This window comes from Echeneis naucrates, chromosome 24 (assembly GCF_900963305.1).
Source record: "Echeneis naucrates chromosome 24, fEcheNa1.1, whole genome shotgun sequence".
NCBI classification, from domain to species: Eukaryota; Metazoa; Chordata; class Actinopteri; order Carangiformes; family Echeneidae; genus Echeneis; species Echeneis naucrates.
Window position 1 is genome coordinate 3,669,634 of NC_042534.1, and position 23,726 is coordinate 3,693,359.

The 23,726-nt window shown below is 41.1% G+C and overlaps 1 protein-coding gene across 1 annotated transcript; it reads right to left on the reverse strand.

The window, feature by feature from the left end:
• Positions 1–178: 178 nt before the first annotated feature.
• nudt14 (nudix (nucleoside diphosphate linked moiety X)-type motif 14) lies at positions 179–15,489 on the reverse strand. Its single transcript, XM_029495822.1, has 5 exons — positions 15,351–15,489; positions 7,602–7,645; positions 3,620–3,684; positions 2,490–2,784; positions 179–1,632 (listed from the first exon to the last, which is right to left on the reverse strand). Exons 1-5 carry the CDS (start codon positions 15,429–15,431, stop codon positions 1,383–1,385), a joined length of 735 nt encoding a protein of 244 aa, XP_029351682.1. The 5' UTR covers positions 15,432–15,489; the 3' UTR covers positions 179–1,382.
• Between the last annotated feature and the right edge of the window lie 8,237 nt (positions 15,490–23,726).

Genomic DNA, 23,726 nt, shown 5'->3' on the forward strand with positions numbered 1-23,726 from the left:
CACTGCAGCGTTTTGAATCCCTTCCAATGTGTGAGGATGCTATTTGAAGTGGATTTCAGTGAGTTACGTCTTCCACTAACTGAGTATAGTACGCTTCAAATCAAAGCTGGATTGTGCTCGAGTACAATGAGACGTTGAAAACTGAAATTAGGCCCTCGGTGCAGAGGTAGGTATATGCTTTTTTTTTTTTTTTTTCCATTATTTTTTTTTTTTATATTGTGCAGTGAATGAAATCTGATAATACATGAATGAAGGATTTTCAACAGCGTGAGAGTTGAATTGAGCGACACTGAGTGATTGTTTAGCGGGGTACTGTGATAAGTATTGCTTAAAGGCTGTGGATCAAAGAAATTAATTGAGGCATGCCAGAACAAGGGGTGGTTAAAACACTCCTTACACCTCCGTCCTTACAAGGCCCCACAATTGAATAACTAGTTTTTGCATAACTGGATCATGGCTTAAACAAATGCTCCACTGTTTTTGTTGTTTACCTTACATCTGTGTCTTTAGGAGCTGTTTCTCATTTGCGATGCAAACATTTTTTACAGGCTTTCAGACACGGTGAGTTCACCTCACATAGAGCAGTTAGCGGCTTTTGATCATGACAGTTATCCCTGTGGGGAAGGAAGCTGTGTCAATTTAAAACCAAATCTCGACATCAAAACTGCGTTTCATTTTATTTCTCTGATTTTTTTTTTTTTAAAGGGTATTTTTGGAGGATTTTGGATTTTATTATAGTGAAAGAAAGGCAGAGGGGCTTTGGTCATCTACCAGACGTGGAGCTGGATTCAAAGTTTCCCCTCTTGAAGTTAGAATCTGGCTGTTAAAGTCAAAGTAAAAGGAGCAAACTTGAAATAATAAGTCTGTTGTGACACGAACGCAGCACAACACAGTTTGCAGTGAACGGTAGCAGGAAGGTTTATAGGTATGGTAAATATTTTTTTTTTTTTGTTTGCTTTCCCCCCACAGCCGGTAGCATATGTTGAAGGCCACATTCAACATCTACAATAAAACCAGTGGAGCATTCCTTTAATCAAGGGCAGGCAAATGAAATCAGTGATATCCAGCCATTTGTAACGGATGGCACAGTAAATGAAACAAAGTGCCAGTGGCAACCAGCTATGGCAAGTTTTTTTTTTTTTTTTTTTTGTTGTTTTGTATTTAGGAGAAATATTAAGACCACATAAGATTTAAAAAGGTAAACAAGACAAAACTTAAAAGATTCCTGCTGGTGGCACGATAAGGGCCTCACCCTTCATCATACACCAAGAAGCAAAAAAGGCAACACAGGATGAGGAGCCGGAGGGGGAAGAGAGGATGTGCTGGGCCGGTGTTTGATTTGATTTGGAACACATGGTAGAAAGCGGGTTGGTTAGAACTAGTTACACATTAGTGGAGATCTTGTACTTGGGAGACATGTTATTATGGAACCAGATGAAGCTAAAGATGACGCCCATGGTTTTTTGTATGCGCTCGTTGTAGGCGAACGTCATGGCCTCGTGGAGCGGGACTTTGACCACCTCGATAAGCTCTCCCTCTCGGGGCTCACCTCCACCTGCGCCCACACAGTTGTCGTCAGAGACCTCGGCGTAAAACATGGTCTGCTTGGCGCCCGTTACACCTACGCCTGACCTGATGAGAAAAGAAGGAAAGTTTATTTATATAGCATTATAAACACTGAAACAGCATTTTACCGCTAAGTTGCATCAATAGGAAGGCTCTGAAGGAACTGAGAGTTTCTGATAATTTACAGGAAACTGCTTGTTTTCACAGATCAGAGATGTATTTGGGCCAAAAAGCACATTTAGTGCTTTATAGGCAGGAAGTCGTTTTAAAAACTTTCACTTTCCCTAAAAACTTTCTGAGACAGCCACATATGAAAGCTGTAATCCTACATCCTTTTTTTTTTAAATTTACACAGACCAGCATTATTTCTCAGAGCTTCTTGGCTCAGTCATTTGTTTCCTGAAGAGGTCTGTGGCCGAAGGTTGCCTGCTGTTAGAAGAGAGCTTCACCGTCCCATCCAGAACACTCCTCATAGGGGTCATGAGGGTTAAGACGATACCCATCTCTTTAATAGGTGCAGCCCACACATAACAATGGCCATAGACGACACCAACACAGCTGGAGGAGGTGTGCGAGTCAAATCAAAAGCACAGTTATGAGAAGCATCAGTCAAAGCTGTCCAGGTGCTGCCGCCTGATGTGGGACTTTCCATCTCCTGACACTTTCAACTGCTGCGTCTCACTGTAGCTGCTTAATAATACAAACTCACAAAGATGGATGGTTTTCATCAAGCTTCCTTTCATCTCACACACACAAACTCAGCACTTTCACTGTGACGTCCTCCAAACAATTGTCAGGAGCTGACTTTAGGGCCTATTTTTGAAGAAAGATATTTTTTGAGTCGGATAAAAAAATGAAACTTCTTTGTGTTGGGAATAGATTGGTCCATGAGTAAAAAGCCTTTGTGAAGTTAACCTGCTAACCTGTAAGAAGTAATCCTCTTCAGCTTTGAGGCGGGCACATCGTAGCCACACTCCTCCAGCACCTCCTGCCGGGCGATCTCCTCCAAGGAGAGGTCGGGTTTGTCCACCAACCCGGCGCAGAGTTCGTAGGTGACCCCCGCTGAGGCCGGGGGCCACTGAGAAGAGCTCTCCCCCTCTGAGGCTGACTGGGCCTCCTGAGACTCTGGGGCTGAGGCTTCAGGGTTGCTCTTCTCGGTTGTCTCTGCAGACTGAGGCAGCTGCGTTTTGGTCCGTTCCCACTCATTCATGTATACAGCTAGTGGTTAGAAAATAGGGAATATGAACTTTTGTTTTATCCATATCATCAAAAACAGACATCACAATTCTTCTATTTACAAAAACATAAATAACTTAGAGACTGAACAGTAAATTCTTCTGATTGTTTCTTCACGTGATTTTAAATGAACTAAGCAGTGTAGTTTCCTCTAATGGCATTTAGCTATTTGACTGTACTTTGACTGTTAAGTTTAGCACATCAGCAGATATTTCAATTATTTAAAAGCCTCTTAACTTTAATCCTGCCCAGTCCTGTTTAAAGTACATTTTTATTTAGATTGCACTAATGTTGCATATTGCAACTCTCCAGATAATCCCGTCATTACATTTTTATACCATCCCATCCCTTCCTGCCTCGCCTGAAACATAATAATGTGGACCTCAGCATTCAGGCCAGTCAGTTTCTATACATTTATTTTTTCATGTCAGTAAGCTAATAATATTGTATGCCCCTTGTTTCAAAACGAACAGCATTCTTGGTTGGAGACAAATTGATTTCCCCTTCTACAGCAATGTGAGAGGAGAGGGAAAAAAATATATCAGTGCCCAGACTTCCTTGAATTTAGCACACTGCGGTGTGGAACAGTCCCCAGCGACTTCTAACAAAGGAGGTTAGGCTTCTTTGTAACGGGGCCTCTTGTGGTCTATTTCTGAGTCTGCATTGTTACTAAGATCCAGTTGAATAAACAGGGATTGTAATGTTCTGCTTTTTTAGTGAAAGTGCCCACGGGATATATGACAAACTAGATCTGGTGACAAGAAGGCTGTGCTGTAGAACGTTATTGGGTCTGTTGCTTTGTGCGGTGATATCATACCTGGACGGAACTGCTTGACGAGGACAAAACAGTGTGAGGTGGTGTTGAAGATCAGCACTGATACACTGAGGAAAAGAGAAAGATGCACGATAAATATCATGCTCAGACAACCTTTTCTTAAAACATATCGCCGTCTTAAAATATCCATCACTGGTGTGAAAATCTGAAATTTAAGATTTAGGCGGCTAGACCACATTTTAAATTCCTTATAATGGAAATATTACTCATCAAAAAGGTCCCTGGATTCAAAGTGCCGCTTGCTTGAGGGAATACCCAACATTTTCAGACATATTTTCTCTGAAAAGCACTTTTTGTTCCCCTCCCCCTTTAAAAATAATATTCCACACAATCTTAAGGAGTGCTGGACATGAGGGCAGCAGGGTGGTTCAGTGGTTAGCACCGTCACCTGACAGTGGAAAGGTGTAATACGCTCCACAATGTTCTCCCTGTGCCTGTCGGGGGTTCCCTGCAGGTTTGGTTAGTTGGCGACTCGGACTTGGCTCTTGGTGTGAATGTGGCATGAATGATTGTGATACGTCAGCACATTGATAAGACTGCACCAGGGTGACTCCGCCTCTCGCCCAAAGCCAGCTGGGACCCTGGGACAAAATCTACATCTGATGGACTTTCATTGCCACAAAAAATGTGCAAAGTTGAATCTGGTCTAAAATTTCTGCTAAAATGGAAGGAAACTTTTATCAAAAACATAAAGCACAAACACTTGACCCATAATTCACACACATGAATGCTACTGTGTCATTCACAAGTTTGTGTACAGCAGGTAAGTGTGTGCTACTGTCATCAAATAATGCGGGTTAGTCCTTAAAATTTAAACTTTATGTTTCTCAGGTAAAATCCATGTTTTTGAGCATAATCTCGTTCAAATACGGCCCGACACTTGTGAATTCCTTAGTGGTGAAGTGAAAAACAAAACCACATCACTTCAGATTGAAACGATGCGCCTTAATGAGCAGCATGGGGGACACACACGTGGTTCAATGCTACATGGGAGTGCAACTGTGCATGTGCAAGTGTATATATGTGTGTGTCGCTGACAGTGGAGACTTGAGTCCTGGGGTCAGTGTTGGGAAAAGCGGATGTGTCTGAAGCAGCAGGAAGCCCTGCCCTGTCTTTCCCATGCTGTACTACGGCTTGATCCCCGCTGCAGCGCCAGGAACACCGATTTGATATGTTTACCATTCACATATATGAAACTAAACAGCATGTGAGAATGTCAGCTGACCCGGTTTACCCGTGGTGAAGAATGTCTTGTTGGTGCTCTCCATCTGCAGTTACAGCCAGTTTAAAAACTTCTTCTATTTTTACTGTCTCACCAAGTTCCATGTGGCGTTTCACCTCCAGTAAAAGTACTGTGTTCATGCAAATGAAAACGTAATTCACACAGTCACACAAACAGCTACAAGTGACGCTGAAGTCATGACACTGCTGCTTTGCCTTGCCAACAAGTGAATGCAATGTGTGCAAAATGAGGCAGTACTACTCAATTTTAAAAAGAGTATCACACGGACCAACCAGTAAAGAAACCTACATTCACGTTTTAATAGTGCATTAATTATAACTAATAATTTTGATTCCTTTCTCCAAAAATCTCATGAAGGTATCTACCAAACACATTCAGTGTCAGTCTCCAGCTGGAACAGAGACAGCATAAGAATGGAGAAGGTAATATGGAAGATTTAGCCCAAAAAGTGGGCCACACAAGCCTGAGGCATGAGAGCTGTCCCTTGAGGTCTGAATTTTGTAGTGCTGTTCCACACCATTACTGCTGTTCTACAACTTCCTGCTGACAAAAAAAAAATTATATAATGGTTAAATCAAGAAGCAGGTTAAATGGACGTTCAGGACTTTTCATGCTCTGTTAAGCTGCATGGGCTGCTGGCTGGATGGTGAAAAAAAACAAAAACAAAAAAAGTCTTGACTGCCATGGTTTGAATCTGAGTCTGCTCAGTTTGCTTGTGTTGCCCATCAGTTGAAAATTGATGAACCCAAAGTTAATCAATTTACTAAAGAATACTAAAAAACCAAAACAAGTTCATTATCAAAAGGTGCTGATGATGTTAATTCTATGATCGTAATTAAATTATGTTTTACATTATTTTATCCTACAACAAGTGGAGGGAAACTAAACTGACCTAAACTTGTCTCAAACACATAATGATGTGTATCCTTCACTTGTATTAGCCGTCTGGAGATGGATTAACAATCAGATGCGATGCCACAGATACACCTGCAGGCAGAAAAGCTTGCCGGTGACTTGATCTTCCTGCCCGCAGTTTCTAAAATGTCTTGCACTGACAAACACTCGGGTTCCCATTTAAAGGCACTTCCAGTAATAAACAAGAAGCACTATGCAAACATTCCCATAAACACAGAGGTGTCGAAATAACAAGGTCTATATGTGTTTTTGTAAATTTAGTAAAGAAAACGCTTCTGACTGCGACCTGCTGGACACCCTGGTGAGTATTCCGCCTTGTTATTAATCCCATTTCATGGAACACATCATGGAAGCAGAGCCAAGAACTGATCAGTGTCCAGTACTAAGACTTCCAGATTGCATCTCTGCTTTTGGCTTGATCAGACTGAGTAAACATGTGCAATGGAGAGCCAGGACCTCGTGCCCAGCCCCGTACAGAGGGATTAAATGTATCTCTGTCCGAGGGGCAGATGATGTGCAGGACTGTCATGGTGAGGAGAACCCCAGAATGACAACTTCACTCATTTATATTAGGGAACACCTCGGACTCCCATGGAAGAGGGATCACCTCGCTCATGAGGTTAAAAGGACTGATGCGTCAAAGCAACGGTCACAATCTGAACACCTGTGTTAGACGACGACTGAAGCTCAACTCAAGTGACTGTAGCACGCCTTTATTACAGTAATACACGTACAAATGAAGCTGATTAAAATGTTTGGAACTATGTCTGTGACCTTTGACAGGATTTGTCTTTCACATCACTTGCTGGTCTAAATGAAAAGTGCAAATGTGACTCCTGTTGAGACGGAAATTTTCCGCACACTTACACAAAAATGCAAAACAGTCCTGTGCCCAATCAAAACACGCACTGTGACAAAGCTTCCACCTGAGGAATAGCTGGATGTTCCCACGGGCTGCTTTCCTCTTTACTGCTTTTGTCCCAGTGGTACTATTTTTTTGCGGGGTCAGAGGTGGAGGAAGAAGAGCTTAAATGACCTGAAACGTACCTTAGGGCGCTGTGGTACCCTGAGCATAAACAGAGACTGGGAACACAGGCATTGACACAAATGTGTGATATTTCTCTTACAGGGTCCCCTGTGAAGCTCAGACATTTATAACCATTTCCATGTAGAATAACAAGGGGCGAGATCTCAAAAAAAAAAAAAAACATCCTCCCAGTGAAGGGCAGGAGATGCTAATTGCAGCAACAGCTGATAACACACAAGTTGCCCTCTTTGACTGCATTTCTGTCCAAATGCCCACACACCATGAACACGGTGCTTTATTGTTGAATTTATAGATTTCATACTGCAGCAGAAACCTTTACAGGGCTGCAGGAGACAGGACTTGGATTGAAATGTGCAAAAATAAATAAATAAATAAATAAAGAAGGCAGGAGATGGAAGGAAGGAATAAGATTTATGAACTACATAGAGAGTTTGGGTCAGGATTGGTGCAAATCAAGCTTCTTAGGACATTCATTCGTTGATCTCTGAGAGCTGGATCAAATTGAAATGTTGGGGACAAGCTCTTCCGATTGCAATATGTCGAGTGACATGATGAGCACGATGAACTGGTGAGTTTAAATCTCAGCCATTTCATTGGCAGACGTTCTTTGGAAGTGAACGCCACTGTGTTTTAGGCCTATTCACAATCAGTGCTTCTGACCCAGTCTGGTTTTATTGTCTACCACATCCCAATAAGAATTATTTTGACAGTATTTGTTTGGGGAAAGGGCCACTGCCGACGAATAAAATATTGTTTACCTGTCATGGGTTCGCATGAAGTCCCAGGATTTCTTTGTGCCGTTCTGTGAAGGAATAAAAACAAAATTTAGAACACAATAAATAATATTTCAGCCCTAACAATATTGTAGTTTGACAGCGGTTAGATAAATTGCCTTCAGTGTCCCACAATTGCTCAGTCATTTTGTTGCATGTGGCTTGTATGGCAGGAAGCCAAATCATGTGATTTATTTAATGTGATTTACTGTAAAAGGGAACAGCTGGATCAGGAGCGATGCTTGCTTGAGCATGTTAAAGGAATATCACACACACCACGCCTTATGAAAACATCTGCAGATGCAAAGCAAAAGAAAGTTGCTGTCCCGGCATCAGATGGCATCTTTAAACTTTATGAACTGTGCCTCAACAAGAAAACGACAAAAGAAATTATTAATTCAAGAGTATTGAATTGCATGAGTTTCATAATAATGGTAAGTGAAACTGTAAACATGAGGTGTCCTTCAGGAAGGGGAGTCCTGATGACTAAATGCTGAAACAAGTCCTGCAATTAAAGGAGCTAAATGACAGAAGTGGTTGTCAACATAATGTTTTTATGCCCTCGGCTCATCGTAACAACATGTGAAGCCCTCAAGACGATTGTCTCAGGACCTCAAGACCTATTTGTTTTTAGTTATAAACACTACAATGTGAACATGGAGGGATTTTTGCATTAAGTCCTTATTCAATTAAACTGTTTCTGTGGGGGGAAGGGGGGTGGTGACTGGCGATTCTAATCAGCCCTGCATTGGACTGGCTTAAATTTACCATTTAAAAAAAAAAAAAGAAAAACATATAATTGTATATATATGTAAAGATTTACATCGGTAGGAACCAGCGGGCTTTGAGCTGAGAAGGGAAAGTCAGAGACCAAAACCAAAATCCCATTCAACTTCATTTTACTTTCACTTTTTTTGTTAGCATCAAATCTGCACAGATGAGTTACATTCTGTATCAATATGGTAAAGTTGTCCCACATTTTCAATGCCTGAAGAAATATGGCCTTGATTCAAATTTAGGCTACATCTCTCATTTCCACCCATGAGCGCCGTCAGACAGACGATGACAGCTTTATAAGAAAAGGCTTATCTCACCTACAATAGAGGTGCCCTGTGGGTGAGCACATTTCAGTACCGCCCAAGACAAGGGAGGAGGTGAAATGGTGAGTTAATTTCACTGAATCAAACATAATAAATCTACTATTGTGGCAACAGGATCCAGGTAAGGATGTGCTTCTGTGCCAGAGATGTACTTTCATATTTCTATCTAAGGGGAGTAAAACTCTGACATGCAGCTTTAAACACAACTGACTCATTTAGTGGGACTTCCTCCTTGTCTGCAAATATTTTTTTTGTCAAACAACCAATTAAATAACGTTTAATTTTATACAGTTCCAAATCATAATATACATAATCTGAAGACTTTTACAGGCTAAGGTCTAGCTAAAAATGTATCTCATGATGTATGATGCTATGAATGTGGATAATCTCATATTGCTTTAGAAATACAGAAATCTATGTTGTTAATAAAAAAAAAAATAAATAAATAAAAAAAAAAGGGGGCACCACACCTGAAATAACGTATAATCAAAGGCCCCAACAAACCAAGGCCTCAAAATTGAAAAAAGACCATTATCATGTTATCTGATTATGATTTTTATCTAAGGAACTATTTATTTGGATGACGATGAAATTCTTGACTGGCAAGTTTGGCTAACTGCCCAATAATTTCAGCTCTATACTTAAATTCACACCTTCTAGCGGAGTCAGTGTCATATTTATGGCTGCTGCTTTTGTGTTCACCTCCTACAGGTTCATTAAATATAATTTTTGACAAAATATCATGATCAACGCAAAAATTATAGAGATGATAATAATATAATACAGAGACAGGAATCTAAGGCGAACAGCTGAGGACAGACACGCAAGGCTTTTTTTTTTTTTTCATCTATTCATCAGGCAAACTTTGTTTCCGTCCATAGAAACGGCCACTAATTCCCATTTTCACTAGTCAAATGGCCCAAACACGTCACAACCACAGGACCTCAATGTGAAGCCAAGCTAACATAATGCTGCTCATGCATCATTAATTTTCACGTTGTAATGTGTAATGAGAGCAGAAAGCCAAAGTTTGTGCAGGTTTAGCTATGATATTACTACGGCGTCATCTTTCTGCAGCGTAAACGCTGTGGCTGAGTGATGAATGATATGGAAAATCTGCAAAGTGAGTGGAGAAGCACGATGACAAAGCACAGTCACCAGATCTGAACCCTGTTGAACACCAGTAGGGTATTTTGAACCAACATGTTCACAGCCATCATTAAAGGAATAACTGGGGGAATATCTTTTGCAAGATTTGGAGATTCAACGACGAGGCCCAGCAGCTCTAATTAACCTCTGTATGTTCAATCTTAGGTAAGACTCTCTGAAACAGTCTAAATAATTGGATGCAAACAATAGATGTGCTTCACAGTAAAATAACACACAAATAGTATGAATTGAAAAGAATCAAACAATAACAGAGTTTAAATGTACAATGAATGAATAAAACCTGCAGCCCGAAACGGTTTGTTAAAATAAATAAATAAATAATAAACTTGACAAATCCAGATGAAAGTGGCAGATGTGGTACCTGCCGTCTTTTCTTTCACTGTCAGCCATTAGCACTGACATTATCAAAACCCTGCGGCGTGCAGTCATGTCATGAAAGATGCTCTGGGTGCGTCGCAGTAAACGCCCTCACAAAAGTCCTGTCATGTCAACAGAAGAGTGCAAGTGTGTTACACGCATGTCATTCCTCCGTGAGGCCGAGCCGGCCACACCCCTCTCACTTTTCATCGATGAAAGCAAAATGAGTGCGAGGGCGTGCGTGTGATAAATTACTTGTCATTACTGAGGCGGGGATGCACTTCTCGTGTCTTGATGCTTTGTAAGGAGTGGTTATTGAATAATTTATGAGGGGGAGCATTTTTCCTGTCAATGAATGGATTTTTACATCACAAAATCTTCCACTTAAAAGTTGCCACTTGATAATGATAATGGTTATGATGCATTCAACTCTTGGTTGCACTGCAGTCATTTAACGGGATTCTATGGAAACATAAAAGGCAGGTAACAAATTAAAGTAAGTGGCTGTCAGAGCGGCTTCAATGAACCTTGGCTCTGCTCTACTGGACGGATGAACGCCATCATTCAGGAAGATATTCTCTCACTGGGAGTATTACGGCGACGAACATGTCCGTGTAAAATATTGTTTCGGGTTTAGATCTCATTTTCATCTTCATCAAACCAGTCAGCGACGCCATGTGCTCGATGGATGGAGTCACTGCCATCTTGTTTCGGGTTTTCTGGGATGTTTTCTCCCCCTCTGTGGCTACTGCTAACGTTCATTTTAGACAAGGCTAAACATCTCCCCACACCACCAGCCCAAATGTTAAAACCTCTTAGAACAGCAGAGATATTTTGTAGACGAAACAAAAACTCAATTAACAGAGAAATCTAAGGAGGGGGGGGGGGGTGTTGTCCTGCCAAAATAAAGTTGCAGAGTAAAAAAAGATTGTTGGGCTTTATTTTTAAAAACCTGCACCACACACACACACACACACACACACACTTCCCTCCCTGGTGTCCTGTCACCGCTCACAGATGGTGGGGTTCTCCTCATTACTCAGGCCACTTGCTGAGAGGGGGGGCGGGTACAGCTTGAATGGCCCAGGGGAGACGGGAAATCATGGCCGACATGGATTACGACAGAGAGATTAGCCCATGGGGAGAGAGAGAGAGAGGGGGAGAGAGAGACATAGACAGGGAATGAGAGAAAGAGGAAGGGAAGCAGGAACAGGCAACACAAGACCTTGAAATTAATGTGGTCCCTCTGGCTTTGGGCATCAGAAATGCTCCTGTGTGAATGGCTATTGTAGGGAGGGATGTATGGTCTTGATCTTTTAGGTACTTAAAGTCTAATAACCATCTCTCTCTCACACACACACACCTCCTTTGCTGACTACACTATAAAGCTGGCAGCTGCAGCAGGAAGGGAAAAAAAATCAACTACCTCCTCAAACACAATAGCACTCTTTGATTCGCTCTCCAGTTTTTTTTTTTTTTTTTTCTGGATGTGGCTCCGCTCTCCGTCTTCTCACCTGCTTGAACAAAGACAAGAGTATCATTACGGCCACTGAACTAATGATCAGCAAGGTCCAGCAGCGATGACAAAAAGCATCTGCACCTGCATAAACCGATCAAGCTGAATTAGAGGATATGCAGCATTAAAGCAGCCCTGTTAGTGGGACCTGTGGGTAAGTGCCAAATCCACTGTCAAGGACACACTCTTCAAGCACACACCCACAACACGACTGTGTCCTCCAGCAAAATCCACATTAAGCAAATAGTCATTTTACACGTTCACATCTCTCCGAATCAAGCTATCCGACAGCCTTTGTCTTTTAACCTTCTTTACAAAAAATAAATCAGCTGCTTCAATTTCACACAGCCTTATCACAGCATATTAGGGCTAAAAAGATCATTTATCAGTCATGAGTCACAGGCTGCATCATTTCGTCCATTTTTTGGTGAATGGACGGGCAAAATCAAATGATTGACTAAATGTTTCAAGCCAAAATGGCAACAAAAAAAGTTTGCAGATTCTGAAATGTGAGACTTTTCTGCTTTTCTTGAGCTTATAATATGGTGAACTTGGTTTGAGTGGAATTATAGTGAAAATAATGGACCCATGTGGGTTTCCCAGACCCGACTTTGAGAACCACTAGTATCTAGTATCTCGACCAAAAGCTTGATTATTGACAGACTCTCCACATTATGGACAATTAGTCTACTTAACTAATTAAGTAAATAAAATAGTTATAGTACATGAACAGATTAATTATAATGAAAAAAATCATTACTTCACTGTAACTGATAGATGAGGCGCAAACTTGGAATCACAAAATTACTAAAATTACTTCTGCCATGTCAAAGTATGACATGATATGGGAAATTTAAAATCAATCTTAACATACAATGCACTATAAAAAGGTTCCACTATTCTGACAAAACTACTTAAAACAATAAGTTCAATGACTAATTTTGTTCATTTTCAATCACAATTTGTAAAATTAGATACATTAAATAATGCGAAATGACCTCATCTAACTGCAGAGCAAAAACTTACTCATACCCATAAGTGTCATTTTACTGGCACAATTCAAGCCCAAGCCAATAAATAACTACTCACACAAGGAATTGGGTCTTTAAATAATAGAGCTCTTATTTATTGGGGGAGTAAGGGGCCACTGATTGTAAGCTACACGAGGTACATAATTACAGATGAATAATTCACATGATCATAATGAATAAATGGAAGGCAATTATCCTGCTCTAAGTATCAACCAGTGATTCAACATAAGCACCAGGCAACAGAGATAAGAGCGGTTTCCCAGAGTCAACAAGGGACAATCACCTGCTTTGTGGAGTGAGGCAAAGGAGCGGAGACAAAACGCAAACACACAATAATGATCAAGAGGGCCTCTTACGCATGACATCTACTTTAAGAGCCTATTTCTGAGTGGGAGTAGATTTTAGTTAGTGACCAGTGGCTGGACTGCAGATGTATCCGTGAACATTAAAAGGTTTGGGGAAGAGATGCTCCCTCAGTGTGACTGAAAAGCCTTTGTGGGGAGTCTCTGAACAAACCCCTCCTGAGCTGTGGAGGAGAGACGACAAGGATGAAAGGAAGGGCAGGACGGAGAGGGAGTCCACCTTCATCTCTTTTGTGGTCCATCTGCTGTCTTAACCCGTTCCGCCATTCTCCTGACAAGCTTAACTCCCCCCCACCCCAAACACAATTCCTGCCTTGTCACAGGTGTGACTCTTGGTACTTTGTAGTTTTTTAATTAAATCGAAAGCAACATCATAAAAGAGCATCGTCAAATCATAGATGTACAGTTTCTTTGTGTTTTCATACTTTAAAACAAAAACTTCAAGAACAACTTAAAAAGCAAAACTAACAACTTTAATCAGCTAAAATGGAAATAATAAACTGCCCTGTGCATTTTCTGATTTTACTGATATCTCATTAATGCAGACTACTCGGATTTCACAGAGCAGAAGCCAACTCTATACCCCAGGAACGGAGAAACTGCACAAATATTTTGAAAACTAAAAATAATTTCATCTTGGACTGCTGCCTATGTTTGGGTAAAGCAGTGATTCTCTCAGGATCAGGACGCAGTCGTCAAACTTTGCTTTTCTTGGGAGTTCAAAGAAACATTTTACATGACAATCCTGTGAAAAAAAGAAATGTAGGAGAAAAAAAAAAACAAATCAGACAAACTAACCACTGTGACTGAATTAATTGGGCTGATGCTTTTATTTACCGCTAAACTGTTGGGAAGTGACTGAAATATGAAAGCTTTTGAACACAGAAGATCCACTCTGCTCATCCAGTTTGCCAACATGGCCTGCACAAGCAGCCAAAAGTGAACAGACGAAGGAGAGGATGGATAGTGACTAGACCTGCTGCCACAAGTCCTTTAAATTAACTAAATATACCAGCATGCTCAGTATAGAGAGTAAGTAGACATAGAAGCCTACAGAATGATAAATGGTAAATAGCTTTCTTTTATAGAGCTTCTCGTCTTAGTGGTCACTCAAAGTGTTTTAAAATGTAAGCCACACTCACAGACATGAATGCAGGGCTTACATCTACTCCTATGTGCCTCAACACACATTAATAAACGGAGACCTCAGAGAAGTCCAGTGTCTCAACCACAGACACTTTACCAGGCAGACTACAGGAGCCGAGGATGGAACATCCAAAGCCTCTGATAAGGGGACAGCCTGCCGCTCCAACTCCTGAAGTGCTGCAAGAACATAAGAGATTTCTAAAAATGTTTATATCCATATCAAGAATATTATGGAAACCAATCAAACATAAAACGATACGTGAGAAGTAAGAGCACACAAATGTACGGTTAAAGAAAATAAGAATAACAGCTGCTGATTCTATTTGTGTTGATCAACTTATTGTTGCAGCTGCAGTCTTTCTGAGAAAGACAATCAAACATCTGAATTAAAGGAGATCAGTGTCGAAAAGCCTGCACCTGTCATGGGATGCATGCACGTTTCCCTGCAGTGTGCAGAGTGGAATAAAGAGATAATTATAGGATTCAGCTCGGTGTAAACCTGATTTCAAAGACCCCTGACCTGCAGACCCAACATCGACCAGACTGCATCCACTAAAAGGCCAATTTAAGAGATGACATTAACCACTTTGATCAACCAGCGGAAAAAAACATCTCTTTGGCACATAACACAGCTGACCCGCTGTGTCCCCGCCGCCTCACACTGACGTGGATCATGTGCTAATGTTTTCCCAAATAAAGGAAACAAAACAAATAACAGAATTAAAAAAAAAAAAAAGTCCCTTCGCGGCGGAGCTAACGTTAGCACTGTTAGCTCCCGGCTACCTCTTAGCTTTCTCGGGTTGATGTCCAACACGGAGGCTTCAGCTGAACCACCGAGTGTGATGAAAATGGAAATAAAAACAAAAACCACCGGCCGTGTCACTGCGGCTTCATGTGATCTAATTGTTGCTGTCAAAGTTTGTTTTCAAGGTCCGAATTCGTCCATGTTATGCTAGGCTGCTAGCATAATGAATGGGAGCGGAGGAGGGGGGGGGGGGTTAGCATACAGCTACCGGCAGCCTGTGACAGCCGTTACCTCTCAAATCTCTCACCTGGTTATACAGCACCCTGAACGGCTTCAGGTAGTCGGACTCTGTGCACGGAACCACCTCCACGTTGTTGATCTCCTCCATAGTTCAGCCCGGGTCGGCGGCTCAGCGATGGTCGTCCGTCACCGAGCGCTAACTGACGGCGAAGGAATGTCTACGGAAGCCCGGAGAGGACATGAGAGTCAAACCTGCGGGGATAACTCCAAAAAAATATTTATTACAGCCTCAGGGTCCTGATGAAAGAGGCAGAATTAATTAAAAACACAAAGGCAAAAGACTTAAAAAATAATAATTATGGCTTAAAAATAAACTTGTCCCAATGTCTCTGCAGCTGGTGGTGAGTAGTGCTAAACCTTATGTCTGATAAGAAAAGAAAAATCTACTTAAACAGTTTCTAAAGTATTCACTCCAGCAGCCACAGACATCTCAGGAGCACCACATCATCCAGGTCTCTAAAGTAATATTCTTATTATAAACTGCTTGAGGTCTCTGTAAGCTTGCCTTTCTGTAGTTTGACCACCAGTCAGCAGTATAAAGTGGTTGAGAGTGTTTGCTTGTGCATACATCACTGAATTGTCTATAAAAATGTTCATCATTTGTCATTTGTTCTGTGATAAAATGTCCAAGATGAATTTAGGGAAATTATTACTGTTATTCCTAATATCATTTTTATTATGCAGAAAATATGTTCTAATTTATTATTATGGCTCAGGTCATAAAAACATTTCTAGAACAAATCTATCCTTTAACCTGGTTGCCATCATTTTTCCATAAATGTTGTAAATGTTGAAAAGCTGCTGATAAAGAGAACACATTGTGTAGGATTATATGGTTCCTTCATCATTATTCATTTTATGCAGACAAAATACCAAAGGGCACAAACCACATAAGCATCAGCCCTCCCAGTGTCCATCCCATGAAACAATCACAAAAATGTTGAAAATCTTCACCAAACAGGACACACAGATGTTGATAAAGAAAGACAAAGACAAACCCTTGTATAATGGATGCTGCATCATACCATTGTGTTTTGGTATTTTTAACATCCCACTGATTGGCTCAGGGGAAGCACCAGCAGTGGGTCAAATAAAAGTGACGTAATTGTTACTTATTGTCCTGGAGCTGGAACGCATTACTCATCAAGGGCATAATGTTTGGTGTTTTTGTGCATTATTGTTTTTGAGAGGAAGCCATAAAATTATTTTAATCTGCACTTTTAACCTTTTAGAGAACATATATGAGCAAGATTTCTGTGCAGATGAAATCTTTATGTGTTATACATGCATTGTTGATACTGAAAGCCTTTTTAGCCATGAAAATATGCATTAGTAATATTTCTAAACTGAAACTGATTTTGATTTTAGACATTTTCAAAAGCTCAAGAATAAATGTGTTGGTCAGATTTCAAAGCATTTCCCCCAAACTCAGGAGTGAACCAGCTGGTTCAGAAAACATTAAAATACATTTCTAATATTTTTGGATATTTATCACACTTTCTTGACAAGATCGTTTGTATAAATTGAACAAATTAGAAATTGTGAGCATTATGGTTCCCAGTTGAGGGGAAATTTCGTTTCATTCCTTTAATTTATTTTGGAGTTTGTTAAAATGAGCTTTTTCCACAGACAACCAAGTTTCCTTTAAAATCTCTACCTGCTTCAAATTCACTGCAGCATGCTGAGAAGCCCAGCATCCTCCTGATGCTGCTGAGTAATGAATCAGAGATTGAATGTGGGAGCTCTCTCTCACCGACCTGACCTTGAAGGGTGAGGCTGCGTGATCTCACCGTCTCACATCAAAAACAGCCTTATAATGGGAAAACAATCTACAGAGCTCCAATCTCGATGGAGCTGACTTCCTCCAACAAATGAGGACCAGTCCTCCGCCCACTACACAAGGACAGGACGTAACACTTTTGCAAGCTGATTTACATCTAAATAAATACAGGCCTAGACCAAACAATGTGTAGACCCAAAAGAGGAACCGGCGTCTCTCTTCTGGGCAAGTCCAATTTATATTGCCCAATCCGGCCAAGCTGCAGTGGACGATAAGACGGGAGGGACTGCTGAGCTGAAGTATTGTACAGGAGTCACCCCACTCTGGTTTATTGCCAATCTCAGAAACGATCTAAAAGAAACTGCTGCAAAAAATACAAAACTGAAAATATGGAAATAAAATGACACAGCAAAAAAGTAAATGGGCGCAATCCTGAGAGAAAATACACAGGAACTCGACATCGATGTGCCTCCACACCATCTTTTGTGCAGTGAAACTCTTAGTTTTGTGTCCTGTCTGATTACCATTTATAGAAAAACGCTTAAAATGTTAGAGACATGAGTTCCAAACAGACGAAAGAAGTTATTAATTCTCAGGATTTTTCTTTGTGGAAGGCAGAAACAGAAGAAATACGGTGGAGGGTTCACATCAGAGAGGGCTTTCTGGTGACAAAGAGATGCCTGCACTGACACCTTCAAGTGATGCAAATGTGCAAGAGAAGTGCATCATTTCTGCTTTACAACAACAGTCCCATTGTCCTGAAGAGACGACATCAAAACAGCGTCTGAACCGTTCAGGCATCACATCTTTGTGTCCTCCGTCAGCGAAAGAAACTGAACATGGTGAACTTTCCTCACACTGGAGCCTCTCCAGCGCTTCACCCACAAATTCTTATCAGCTTCTTGGCCTGGTCTGGCCTCCCCCATATAACGTGTTAATCCCATCTGACCATGACCATGCGAGAGCAGCGTCCTGGCAGTCGTGACCAATTATCTTCTGCGCTCTCTGACGTGGGCCAGACTTCCATGGGCTTAGTGCAACGTCAAACCTGGAGCCTCCTGAAGCCGCCAAACCTTCTCTACCCGTCTGCCCTTATTTTTGATCCTGCTCCATCTTTAAATCTCTTGCTGTCTCTTTTTTAAGATTCACTTTTCATCCTTTTGCTGCATGAAATCAAAACCTTGAGGGGTTCACATGCAAGACTTTCAGTAACTTTTGTAAACCTTGTGTGAACTACTTGTCTCCAGCTTTAGATACCTTTAATATTTTGACAAAGAGCAGCTTGATTCAAGTTTATTGTATTTAATTATCAGTGCCATCCATTTGATTGGTTGTTCATGTACTTTAATGCAACAGTTGTTGATTCTTATTTTAAAACTTTTTTTCTTTTTGGTTGACTAAAGAACGTGTGTAAATTCATATTCATTTACTCATAAATTGATGAAATACGTATAACCATGCTGATAGGAGTGATACGGCGCTATTGTGCATCAAAAAACTTTATAGATCAAACCATGAACATAAGATGAGCTGCATGAGCTGAAAGAAGCGTCTGTTGTTGTGGAAACTTTGAATTTGCTTTTGTTTTAAAAGGAAAGAGTCAGCGGTCTATCCATAGCATAGTTTATCAGCCAGGGTCAAGCAGGGATTGGGGACAGGACATCGGGGAATGCACTTAACCTCGGTGGCTGCTCACCTCTCTCAGCAGGCTCAGGGTGCTGGTGAAGATGGCCGCTAACCTCCCGTTCAGGAGTCTGGACGTTCAGCCGCCACTCGCCTCCTCCAGGACGCGCTCCCGAGTCCTCCCATGCAGGCCCGGACTTCAAAATAGCGCCACGTATCAAAAGGGCACTGAATATCTCAGCCAAGACATCTGTGGGCTGTGTGACTGAGGTGTGTGATGTGTTGATAGAGGATCCACGCTGAAGACACAATGTTGACAGCACAGGCGTTATCCACACAAACACATCAGACACATGGTTTTATTTTACACTTGGGCCTTGAACCTGAGTTAAATTTAAAGCAGCACTGGTTGTGTCAAACCTACGGAAACACTAAAGTTCCCCTCAGCTCTGTCGGGGCTTTTAAGTTTTCGTGTCATTTTGATTGTGCACCTCACAAATCACCCGTCTGGATTTAGTCTCGCTGCTCTCACCACATCTATTTCTAGCAGCAGGCAACTGGATCAAACAGCAGACAGACAGCTAAAGACGTAACTGGTGAACATAGTGTGAACATTGCGCAGCTAAAACAACCGATATACGCCCGAGCGGTGGGTGAAAACCGGACTCCAGTTCATCAGAAGCTCAGAAACACAACTCCAGTCAGCTTTTTATGTCTCTGTTATCTCGATTCGACCAGTCTGACTTGAGGCGGAATTGGAATGGCATTTAGAAAACAATGTTATCTTGAATTTGATTGTGGAACTCTGTGGCTTCTGATTGATCGTAGCCCTGCTAATTTGCATTGTTTGTTATTTACTTGCAGTTCTTCTAGCCAGAGATACGAATGAAATCCTTATTTCCAACGATGCAGTAGGTACAGCGAAGCATTGTGGCCAGGTGTGCAGCACATGTCTGCCCCCTAGCTCCATCAGGACCAGGCAGGGCCTCAAATAAATAAATCTGATCCATGTCAGACTGTCTCATGAAAAGAAATTCCCTCCTCCTTTGCTACTCTGAAGGCCATTGTAATGGAAAACCTCATCTGTCAGCCGTGTATATTTTTAGGAAAAGCTATTATTGTTCTGCTCCCTTGTTGCTTGCGTGCCCCAGGATGTGTTCCCCTAAACAAGGTCAGAATTCCTGTTTTGTCATCATTATTCTACCAGAGAATAGGCACCTCACCCACCGTGCTCTCAGTCCGCTGGGGTTCCTGCCACTTGTTTGTCTTCCACGGATACAAATAGACTTGAAATGGCATTCGGTTGAAGGAGAATGGTTGGATTCAGTCAAACACAGCTGAAAGTTGCATCCAAGTCATTTTCTGTAGCAGGAGCTGGGATTCAGGAGACAGAAATGCGTTTTTAAATGCACTTCCAGTTCCACTAATCTCACTATGATTCTGTTTTTGGATATTTCACATCACTTCCTTGTAAAGCGAAGGACTACTTTAAAAAGAAATAAACCACCTTGACATTTTATTCATTCATACAACTGGGACTTGCTGGATGAATTTAGATTTAACTTGGTATGTTTTCTTCGGGTGTAAATGTTGTGTTCAAGTCTTCCCAAGCACGTGAAAACCAATCTCTTATTTTCAGAGATTTCAGATTTTTTACTCCAACCACACTCATGAAATCTAATGTGATACATATAATATGTGCAGAAAGGAATGAATCCATCAGTATTACTATGGGATGGACCCTGCGATGACTCCATGAATAGTTTGGTCTGGACCTCTATGTGCAAAGGGCCTTCATGGAACTTCGCTGTAATTTGGCGCTCTAAATAAATTTGATTTGCTCCTCAGGTATGGACCTGGTTGTATAGCTAGATCACAGAAATACATTCAGTGACGGCAGGATGATTTTCTTATTTTTTTACACTGACACTACTCCTCAAGTTTAACTAGCGTGCCTGTATGTGTAATTTTTCATTTGCTAAAAGGAAATTTCCAACAGGCTTTGAACACAGAACAAAAAAGAGATGAAGGGAACCTTTTTTTATGATTAATAAGTTTTTTTTTCTCTAGATTGCAGGCTTTCTGAGGCTGCTGGGACTATTGAAGCCTGATAACATGGGACAGCTGCTGCCGCTCCTCTGCCCCCCCTGCTGAGAGGGAGCCTATTTTAACAAGCCAGACCTATTGTCTTTTACCCAAGAATGACCAGGGAATGTGGTCAGTCTTTATGTGTGTGTGTGTGCTGGTGATTAGGGTGAGGGGTGGGACGAGACTGTGTCCTTGTCATTCACATCACTATGGGAGCGCATGCCATCAGAGCTAATTACCTGCCTGGAAGGACCAATTAAGATGCCCTCTAATGCCCCCTAACAAAATAACCTCCACTCTGCAGAAGGCCTGCAGTGGTGCAGCGGGACTGTGAGAGGGAAGTGGGGCACGATGGTGACACCAACAGTGACGCTTGAAGTCAACTGTGTGGACGAAGGGCTCCCTCCGTCTCTGTCCCCAGACGGACGAACGGCAGAGCAGCCTCCACACGTGTCTGCCCTTTATTTTAAAGAGTCCCATTATTTCAGGCACAGGGCCATAAATACCAGACATCCGCTGTGTTTCTGTCATCTGAAAGTGCATCTCAGCTTTGAATGATGGAGTGACAGGGATGTTATCAAATCAACAGGAGGCTGCTCTTTTGTGTGATGATCATAATTCTGCCTGGAGAAAATTTTCAGCGAACATATAAAACGGAGATAACAACTCTATTGTTGTGAAACTACAGCATGGATTGATTTAAATGACGAATGACTCATGTGCTCTAAAATCAGATTATGTGTGTGCATCCGTATATATAATGCATTAAAGCCTTTATCTGTTGGATCTCGGCCTGTTACATTAACACATACTGACCTGTGGGATCACTGTAATTTCTATGAAATATATTAAGAACACTGACATAATGTTTTTAGTTTGACCAACAGTACAACTCCACCCTGGGGCTTCTCAGACAGTTCCTATCGACAGTGTTACGTGTTGTGAACATACAGCAATGCCTTCAGAGCAGAGAGATTGTGTTTGGGCTTCAATACAACCCCTCCCCGGGGACTTGCAGAAAATGCCCAGCTCGGTCGAAACTGTGCCGACGTTATCGTTCTCTGACTGTACGTCGCAGCTAGACTCCGGCGTGTGGGTTTGATAATTATGATAAGACGTATGAACAAACATGGCCACCAGGGCCAAAGGAAGGGAAGGACAATGGAGGAGAGTTACTGCAGAGTGAAAGTGTTGGCAGGCTGTCAGTGCACTTACAGCGGCGGGTTCTTGGTTCATTGCAAATGATCTCAGTGTTGAACTTTGACCTCCTTTAAATCAGGAATGAGGTACAAACTGTGAAATGCTGAAAACCATCTACATTATGGTCTAAAAGCTATTTATTCAGTCACTAACTGCACCATGCAGCAGTGTTATAATAAAACCACTATTATGTTTTTCTTTCTAGTGTGGGAAGCTTTGACACCTCATCCAACCAACTGGGCATCCAACCAAAACTAGGAAGGTCCCAAAGCGGAGCCTTGGGAGACCCCGCAATATAATCACATGGATTAATATTGTCCTTTTTATTATCATATGTAATTGTCAAAAAAAAAAAAAAAAGTTTTATAGATATTAAATAAATGCAGACATATTTATTTGTGACATCTGTATCATAATTGGGATTCTGGATAAATAGACAAAACGTTTTGACCTCTTTAATATTATTTTAGGGTTATAAACAATGAATATTCTATTCTAACCCTTTCTTTCTTAGAGAAAGTAGAAGTGTGTCTGGCTGGATAAATGGAGCTCAATCCGGTTTGCCATCTTCAACCTCCCTCCTTGCTGATGTCGGTAATGATACTGATGAGGTTATGAAGGTGAAATACGGCCCCTGGATCTGGGGATAAAGAAATTATAACCAGGTTGCCTGAAGCCAAATGTTCCACTTTGTAGAATAATGCCTTTGTTATGGTGACAATGTGTCGCCACCTAATTTCATCCAGGTTTCAATTAACTGTTGCATTCGTCAGCCAGAGGGGGAAACCGTGATTCAGTGCAGCTCTCACATGTGATGATGCTTTTATGATCTTTACATCATCGACTCAAACGTGATAAAATACAATGCTAGATAAAAACGTAAAAGTGTAAAGTAATTAAACTATAACTGTATAATATCTGTGCCTGTTTTTACATAAAGCAACGGAATAGTCTTTGTTGAAATGCTTAAAATGTGTCTGTTTTTAATTTGTATTTTTGTTCGTATTCACATCCAGTAATTGCTGTTTTGTTTAAAGTCACTTGCATTAATTGTATTGGAGTTAAATTTACAGATTGAAATTATTCTAGCAGCCAAATCTGAACATCTGCTCTCTTAAAAAAAAAAAAGAAAAAAGATTAGTACATTTATTTGATTCACGGACTAATTTATGTTTTTGAAAAATGTTAATGGATTCAAGGCTAAACCAGCAGCTGCTGATGTTTTGTTGAGACGTCTCTTGCAGACATTTGTGATTTCCAGATGAATCCTCTAAAGCTTTTCATCTGTCACCGCTTTGAAGGTTGACATTTATGATTTTTGATTGAAATGTCTCAACAACTCCCCAACAGGATGTGGAATATTTCCCCTCAAGTGGTTTAATCCGCATTGAATCAGCTTTCCATCCAATTTTGCTAAATGCTACTTTCACATTTTGTAGCCGGTATTTTCTATCGACGTGTGAATTACTCAGAAATTACAGTGATTGCAGTTGGAGATAACTACAGTTGTTATCATCATAACACGTTATTTATGCGTTTACGAGGTACCTGCTGTGGGCGTGCACATGATTTGTGAGGAGCATTTTTCATATTTGTGCAATATGAAATCCTGTTGTCGGGATAAAGTAGACAGCACTTGGTAAATATAATAACATACTGAAGAAAGCCAGAAATTGTGCAGCTGAAATAAGG

What these genes read in the sequence shown, in the direction of transcription:
- nudt14 (XM_029495822.1), bottom strand. Translation starts at nt 15,431, where the DNA reads ATGGAGGAGATCAACAACGTGGAGGTGGTTCCGTGCACAGAGTCCGAC. An exon ending in TCAGGGTGCTGTATAACCAG is followed by an intron (nt 7,646 to 15,350) that starts GTGAGAGATTTG and finishes ATTCCTTCACAG; the next exon opens with AACGGCACAAAGAAATCCTG. An exon ending in AAGAGGATTACTTCTTACAG is followed by an intron (nt 1,633 to 2,489) that starts GTTAGCAGGTTA and finishes TTTTCTCATCAG; the next exon opens with GTCAGGCGTAGGTGTAACGG.